Source organism: Danaus plexippus (assembly GCF_018135715.1).
Source record: "Danaus plexippus chromosome 3 unlocalized genomic scaffold, MEX_DaPlex mxdp_34, whole genome shotgun sequence".
NCBI lineage: Eukaryota > Metazoa > Arthropoda > Insecta > Lepidoptera > Nymphalidae > Danaus > Danaus plexippus.
In genome coordinates this window covers 186,442-195,066 of record NW_026869846.1, presented here as the reverse complement: position 1 = coordinate 195,066, position 8,625 = coordinate 186,442, and the positions used below count along the sequence as shown (strand labels likewise).

The 8,625-nt window shown below is 33.3% G+C and overlaps 2 protein-coding genes across 4 annotated transcripts; one reads left to right on the top strand and one right to left on the bottom strand.

Annotated features, from left to right (window-relative positions):
• The first annotated feature begins 59 nt into the window (after nt 1-59).
• On the top strand, nt 60-1,589 carry LOC116778738 (apoptosis regulatory protein Siva-like). 3 transcript variants are annotated; one of them, XM_061527166.1, is made up of 5 exons: nt 60-257; nt 372-493; nt 577-737; nt 1,096-1,241; nt 1,446-1,589. In XM_061527166.1, exons 2-5 carry the CDS (start codon nt 385-387, stop codon nt 1,483-1,485), a joined length of 456 nt encoding a protein of 151 aa, XP_061383150.1. In that variant the 5' UTR covers nt 60-257; nt 372-384; the 3' UTR covers nt 1,486-1,589. The 3 variants fall into 3 exon arrangements, with proteins under 3 accessions (XP_061383150.1, XP_032528653.2, XP_061383149.1); XM_032672762.2 differs by having other exon boundaries at nt 60-291; XM_061527165.1 differs by having other exon boundaries at nt 60-304.
• On the bottom strand, nt 1,581-8,611 carry LOC116778784 (cytochrome b5). The gene is made up of 4 exons (XM_032672812.2): nt 8,389-8,611; nt 4,772-4,860; nt 4,581-4,688; nt 1,581-2,838 (listed from the first exon to the last, which is right to left on the bottom strand). Exons 1-4 carry the CDS (start codon nt 8,503-8,505, stop codon nt 2,763-2,765), a joined length of 390 nt encoding a protein of 129 aa, XP_032528703.1. The 5' UTR covers nt 8,506-8,611; the 3' UTR covers nt 1,581-2,762.
• Nucleotides 8,612-8,625: the final 14 nt, after the last annotated feature.

Below are 8,625 nucleotides of genomic sequence, written 5' to 3'. Positions count from 1 at the left end.
TAAATATGATTATTAGCTGTTGTATGAATATTGGTCATTGGATTCTACGATTGTCAAATCTCCACAAACTATGAAGGAAATGTCAATGTTTCAATTAAAGTCATGCTGAATTGAGATTATTTATAATATTTATAATAATTTTAAAATGTTTTAAGAACTAAAACCATATTCTTTGATACATGTTCTTATATATATTATACAGAAAATTTTATTTTCCTCCCCGTCCGCCTCTATATTGTGACTTTTTTCAGAGTAAGGTAGAAGATAAATAATAATAGTATACATATTTTGGTAAATCACAAGGGTAATTTGATATAATTATAATAATTATGCCCGATAATTCTTATTAAATTTATCGCACCATCTCAAAGGTATTATTAAATCATGGCTAAGAGAGCTAACCCTTATAGTGAAGATTTTATACAACAAAGTAAAATTTTCGTCAACTTGAAACAATTCAACAACAACGAAGACAGGTTAAAGAAGGTATATGGTACGTCGAACTTTAATTATATCAATTCATAATGAAACAGGCATTGCTTATTATGATTTTTGAATTCAACAATATTTTTTCAGAGAAAACCTTGCAAATGCTTTTCGAAGGAGCTAAAAAATCCCAAAACAACAATAATAATAATTCAATCCATGAAATCAACGGTATTGCAGTTGATAGAAAAAATAAAATGAAACAATTATTTATTGACAAAAATGGGAGTCTTTCACATTCTGGAACTTTGGTAAATATGAACTAGTGGAACATCTATCTCATATATTATGAGAACAGGCTCTCCATAAACGATTTAGCAAATACTGTTGTAAAGACTGGATTTTATTAATATCTTAGATTTATGAATGTTTGATATGAGTGTAGTCAACCAGGTTGTCGGTCAGCCTCGGAACAGTTTCAGCAGGTTAAATGTAATACATTGAACGTGAACTTTCCTAGAAGCAACTAACTGTTAAAAAACCTGGACCTGTAACTGATATTGTTGTGTTATGGTTTCTGTTGAATCATCAATTGTCCCTTTTTAGTAACTCGTATAAAGACAGGCTCACTAACGGCAGCTAATAAATTATTACTTAATAACATAACAGGTGGGTCCAGATGTGTGTAAGCCGTGTCAGTGTGGTGATGTAAGCCTTCTCTGCTGCCAGTACTGCGAACAAGCTCTGTGTAATCTCTGTACGAGGTCATGTGCACTGTGTCAACACAACTATTGTACCAAGTGCTCCTTAGTTGGGTAACAGAGTTTTAAATCCATTCTCTTATTAATTAATTGTTATGTAAATACTTTGTTTTCATATGTATGCATGGGCTGAACATTTATAACTTATTTCAGAAGCTTTATGTTAAGTAAATACTCAAAGGTCACTTGGTCTTTAGAGAGTTACAGTTATTCAAACTGAATATTATCTGTAACACTATAAGATTGTTTCTTTTGCAGGTCGGAAGGTGTGGAAGTCTGTGTGTCATGTTATAGTTAATTATTTTATTTTATAAATGTTGTTTGTGAGTTATTTAAATTGTGATAATTAGGAAATAAGGAGAATATTTTTTTAAGAGAAGTAAATAAAACATATTTTAAAAACTGTACCTTTTATTCCCATATAAAATATGACATCCATGTAATAAGTTACTCAGTGGTCTATTGAATACTTATAAATAGCAAGATCTTAGAACAAATGAGATTTAATTCAAACAATCATTCATAAGTCAACATTAAAAAAAATCTGAATTTATTTGAGGCTAAGCCATTTATTGAATTTATAATTTAGCACCTTAACATTTAGCTACAAGAAGAACCACCAAAGGCTAGAACCAAACAACTCTTATCTATATACTCCACTTGTGTAGCTTGTGCGGCTAGATATATTTTTTCAGCTAATCCCAGCTGCCGTGTGAAGATCATGAGGTATTTGAATGTTCTAGACTACTACTAGACAATAAATACTTAATAATATTGAAACTAAATAATGTCTATGTTTGGTTTGGTATTTTATAAGTCGTGAATTAATGCAATGGTAGGTCTGTAGCATCACAAGTCGGTACTGTCAGCTGTGCACTAGCGAGTTAGCCACGTTATATTATAACAACATTACACCGTCCAGAGTCGTAGATAACATTCAGTTATAACGTGCCTCATGAACTTTGATGCTATAACATATCTAATAATCGAACACCGATTACGGTTTTCAAATGCTATAATTGTCCGAGTACAAAATTTCACGATATAAGGAAAATATTCCTAACATACATATATTTCGATTATGATGACAACAAATAAAAAACTATTTTAAATAAAATAAAAAAGCTATCTGTATTTTAAAAAGAAACTGCACTAATAGGTATTATCTATTCAGACGATCTCGCATCTTATTCATTACGGAAGTAAGGATAAAAATATTGTCAATAGTATTTATTACTATTATGTAAAACAAAGCTGAAATCAAATTATAAAAAACTTTCAATTGTTGATTTATTATGAACATTGAGATATACAACTAAACTATTATAAAAATATAGGTACTTATAGCTTGTACTGACAGAGGTCAGAAGCTGTTTTGAGGTCTAGGATAACCACAAATTCGAGATGCACGTGACGTATTACAAAAAAATCCCAATATATTAACCACACACATATATATCGTTTGTAGGAAATATCAACACGATATTTCTGTGACGTTAAAATATTTACAAGTCCATCTGTAGTGTCTACGTCAGTCAGTGGAAGGGCGATGTCTCGGCTCGTGACAGACGTGTCCTAAAGGAACAGGTATCTGTAGAGGAGAGTGGCCGCGACGCCCAGCACCAGCGGCACCACCCATGAGCTCCAAGAACTGACACAAATAAAGTTATATAACACGAGTAGTAAGGAGAACATTCAGATAAGAAGTAATATATTAACAGTCTGTGATATTGGACACTACAAGTTATTAAATGGGCCTTTTTTTATTCTATGCAATTTTATAACGTTTCAGCAGATAAAGAATATTTTTGGGGATTGACTATATCATTGTATGATGAAATGAGTACACGTGTCTATATGATTGTACAGGATTATTTACATACTAAAAAAAAAATGCTTTTCTCATATAATTATCCTATGAATGTCTCGTTGCATTAGACCTTCTCAATATTTAGTCTACTCTATATGAAACTAACATTATTTTAAACGGAATATTATGTTAACAGGCAGATTATTTAAAAAAAAAGAGTTAGACATCGCCCGTCCTTGGTAGTGATGAATTCAAAGTTACCAAGCGCAGTTTATTTTGCGTTCTCTGATAGTCACGAACGTTTTCATAGAATTGCAAATCTCATGTCCATTGATTTTCAAAACAGGAACGCTTTTATTGTATTCTTTAAATAAAATTCAAAATCGAATTCAAGCTCGGATTCTGTCAGCTTTCAGAACAAGAAAGTAACAATTAATAATTTTAATCATAGATGTATAACAATGACTGAAACTTAGTCTTGTTAGTCTCCGCTGTCGATGCGTTATTCTACTCTTACCAGAAGTCCGTGTCGTCACACTAGATACTGTACGTTTCCAGTGTTTTATTTATATTTAAACCTACGTTGTTATGTGTAAAGATTCATGAAAAAAAAACTGTCTAGTTCAACGATGTAAACTTGTGGAGGATGGCAGTGATCGTATTTTTTTTAAACCCCGACACTGGGCTTTCATTTAACGTAAAGCAAATAGTGATTCGTGACTGGTGACTACAACAACAGTGATATAATGTAAGGTAATAATGGAAAATCTTTGTTCTCGATAAAATAAAGTGATCTGATATACATATTTATGATATTGCCCACTGAGTATCTGTTATCATATGACAAGTCCATGTTCCCGTGAATACTTACCGTCGCACTTACCAAAGTCATAAATCTATCGCCGTACCGGTCGCTCCGAGGTCATTGCATGATAGGATGAGAGATATAAACGAGAAGCACACTAGATGTAATCATACGAGCACATGGGTCTGTGTGAAGCATCACGTACTTGGACGACATTGAAATGAGAAGACATCAGTTTTCCGAAGAACTTTATTATGATAATATAAACACAAAATATATTTGAACGGTTAACAGAAACATGGAGCACCGAGCAGCGGACTACATCTACTGGATAACATAATATGTATTATGTACCTACGATATAAATCTATATATATATAGCGGCGCTAGCGTCCGACGGGCGGTCGGCCGCGAGAACGGAACACGGACAAAGTATATCACAAACGTCGAAAGTCTTAAACAAGCCTCGTGAGATAACAACAAGAGATCATTTCCACTCCCTACACTCGTGTATATATAAATACATCTCTCTATAAAATAAACTCTATATATATAAAGCGAGGAACAGATCTAAATACAAGCGATTACATTTGGTCTGTACAACTTAACACTACGATCACCTACACAGAGCCATGTGCCGGTCTGGTGGTGACGTCACATCGTGGTGACGTCACCGGCAAACGGTTACCACGAGAGATACGAGTTAGTGGTGTTTATGTGAGTGTGGTCTGTGTGGGTGGTGGGTGCTTGTGATGGTGGTATCTACTGCAGTACACACTTGCCGGGCTCCTGGCGCGTGTCGTTGTCCCAGGTGGCCACGTGCGCCTTACTGGGAGTGCGGTCCGCTTCCACCAGCTCGCCGATTTTGTACTTCTTCATCAGAGATCTGGAAATACGAGGGTCATGGGTCGAGATTATCACAATTATTATATCTCGTAAAGGGTTACAACTAAAGCGAAGGTGTCGTACCTGGCGTCGCTGCTGTGGCTCACGTCCTCGAAGGGCTCGGAGGCGTCTCTCCCGGCCAGCTCAAGGAGCACCTCCTCGCCGCCGGGATGCTGTCACAGACGCTTACATCAAATATATCATAAAAGTAATACCTCGATCAGAATAATTGCGACCAATTTAACGGACAAGCGGAAGTCCACCCTGGCTGGAGTTTATAATTGTAAATTGCAATTTCATGTGAATATTTTGTCTTCGCGCGGGTTATCGACGAACAATGTAATATAATTTTATAAAAATAATAATTTTTAATACCAAATTGTTACGGCGACCTTCAGTGTCGTTTGCACGTTACAACTTAATCATTCTTTATAGTCATTGTTTTTACACACAATAAGACCTGCTAACCTCCTAAGCGTTAGTAGTTATGAAATGACAGGACGCTGAGCCGAGTGGCTAAGATGTGAAGGTCCTACAAGAGACGAACATAATTCTAAATCAAACTAATACTTATTGTTAAAAAAATAAGACCTAAAGATTAAGCTGTCCAGATGATGGTGAGTATCAACTGTCATCCATGAATATGCACATTCTACAATATAAGAGTTGTGAACCTGGCACTGGCCACACTTATGTAGACGAACCTTTACACTGGCCGTTTGAAACACCCCATGTTCTAACTTTCATTGAATCTCTCAGGAGGGAGCCATACCAATTAAGTCCCTAACGTTTTATGATCTATGACGGATTTACAACACTTCATCGAATAACTTGATAAGCCATTATCAAATAGGACAAACCCTTAATATTTATTAGAAGAGTGACGTCACAGCCACACCAGTTTGCAAAGAAATTAACATTCATGAGGGCGTCGGTATGGAAGGCGCGAAGGTATTTTCTAATAAAGGCCGGAGTACATCCTGGAATGTCGAGGAAATTCTTTATCCGCATCAAATCTAATAATACGGACGTGCCGGATCCAGGCGTTATATAGTGATGACATACTAATGCTGAGTGACCCCTTTCCGTTAGTGTAGGTAGGTTTGTGTATTTAATGGAAAGGTCAGAAAAACAAAACTAATTAATTTATGTGTTACAATGACGTGTAATAATGTCATCATTATTTTTTCATTGAAACACACACAATAGTCTATTTCTGTTTTAAGATAATAAATTATCAGAACTGTCTTCATAAACTAATTTGTAATTTTTTCCTTTAAACTGAAATATCTACAGACTACATATGAGACATGAGCGTCAAATATTTTTTTTTAAAACGTCTTTAGAATTATTTCTAAGGATTCTGATTATAGGAAATACCATCGACTCATAAACTGATTCATATACACAAAAATGCTTATATAACTAACTCTGTCAGCGTATTTTACATTTCCAAATTTAACAAATAATAAGTATTAATTAAACAAAATCCCAAGTCGCTCCACATGAGACAGTAGACACATGAGTATAAAGGTATACTTGTTCTGGTGCACCAGAATAAGGTCAATGGAGCTATGTCAGTAATTCAATTCTGATTTTGATCTCATTAATGTTGCTGTGTTTAAAGTAAGTCATTGGATGAAATTTAATTTCACATTTTAAAAAGACAGAGAATCAAAATATATAATTCCCATTGTTTGTTTATATTTGGTTTTAAGACAAATATGTAATGAATGCCATGAGGGGATGATTTGACTTCATGGGCAAGAACTTTTTTTTTATTTTGTTCAGAAAGCAAACAAGCAGAGGATTCATACTGCGGGAAGTGAAGATGCCTGACTTAATGTAGGTAGATTATGATGGTGGTACGGTTGTCAGGGAAATTTTTATAAGAAACCATATTTCCCAGTCCCCAGTGTTTGTGGATGTTAAGAAATTTACCAATGCAAATGTTCAGTGTGACTAACGATAGTTGAAAGATACATTTTAATGTAACAAGTTATCACAGAGACCAATCAAAATGTCTTTAAAAACACAGATACTCTATGATGAACTAGGTACCAGCCCTGGCTGCGCACAGGCTCTGTACAAAATATATAAAATAGCCTATTTAATTTTAAGAATTATTAAACTTCTATTATGATAAATATCAAATGGTACGCTCAATTTAAATGATTTAAAAAGTAATTTACAGATAGTGATGTAGGCTTGAAAACGAAGTAATTTATGTTGATAAGACTTAATACCATATTTATGTAAATAGCTTTCCAACGCTTTAGGAATGCCAATTTTTTAAAGTTGTAAAATGGATATAGTATCCTTAAGGTATAGTCATATGCCACCACAGACTTTTCTGTAGATCTATATAAAATATGTTTTAAGATATGATACAGGGTTTTCGTTGAAAGCTCTCAGACGGCTCATGTTTTCCCAAAATTTTCAACCAATTTTGTTAATGTACACACAAGTAAATACAAAAACTTAACAAATTATATACTAAAACCTTTCTCGAGAATCACGCTATTGAGTGGTGATAACTATTTGAAAATTGGTGCAGTAGTTTTTCCGTTTATCACAAACAGACAGACAGACGCGGAAAGGACTTTGTTTTATAATATGTATTGATATTCTATGAATATATACATATTACATATGACAAATAAAATTATCTGTAGCATTACACAGAAAGACTTATAGAATAAGATGATTTTAAAAGTCACTGAACAAAACTAACATTTATTGAAACTGTTAGAACTTTAAACCCAAATGTTATATTAATTAAAGCAGGTTCAATATAGAGTATCAGAATATAATAAAAAGTATGAACGCAAGTCTATCTGTCCGTGACCTGAGCTTACAAAGAATATAAGACAACATTTTGCATGAAGATTGATATAAAATGAAGAGAGACATAGTATATAACTGTTATACTGTTTAGAGACAGTTTAGAAAACAAATAAATAATTGGTAAATAAGCAGTTTAGAATAGAATTTACCTACAAAGTTATAGGAAAATAAAAAGTAAATTAAAAATGGCAGAAGTAAGTTTATTGTGTAGAGCTATCTGTAAAAAAATATATACAAGTTTTTCTTCTTATAGGGACACTGGATGACATATATTTAACTAATGCAATATATAATGTGTATGTGAGCAATATAAATAATATTAAAAACGATAATATATGTAATCACAAGCTACATGGAGACAAGTCTCAAAAGTAAAAATTTTCGTAAAAGCATTTTATGTAGGTTTTATTTGTGTAATAAATAAATTATATTATATTTATCAACTATATTAAATACTATCCCACTTCTGTTCTTTCAAAATCTCTCATTTATAATATTAACAAATACATATTTTATACTCTTTGGTTCAGAGAAGTAACAAACATTGATACATCCATATTATATGGTTAACTATTTGCGTTTTCCGTAGTACCTCAACATTTAAGATTAAAAACGAGTGCCGGGAATACTGATAATATTAATTATCACTATATTGATATAGTCGTAAATTACATTGCAGTTTACTAATGTAATATCGTGATAACCTCATTAACAAACTTAGTAGTAATCGATTCAGGGGATTTACTTTAAATATAAGAATGTAGGAATACATTCATATGTAAAGGAAGTATTGAGTTAATCCAAAATTACTTAACAAAAAACGCTTTATAATACACGTCATAATAAAGACATACCTCATCTAAGAACTTTGTAACGTCGTAAACCCCATTATGGATTATTAGGATGGCATCTTCACGTGAGTTTCTGCACTTCAATTCCTCCCGAGTGAATAATTTTATTTCTTCACTCATGTTTTCTTTTACAATATCTCAGCTGCACTACACCGTGACTGTCTCTACTCAACACGCTTTACAACTGCGCTATCACTCAGACGTCAACTCAGCAAAGACTGATTAAATAGTGTTAACTGT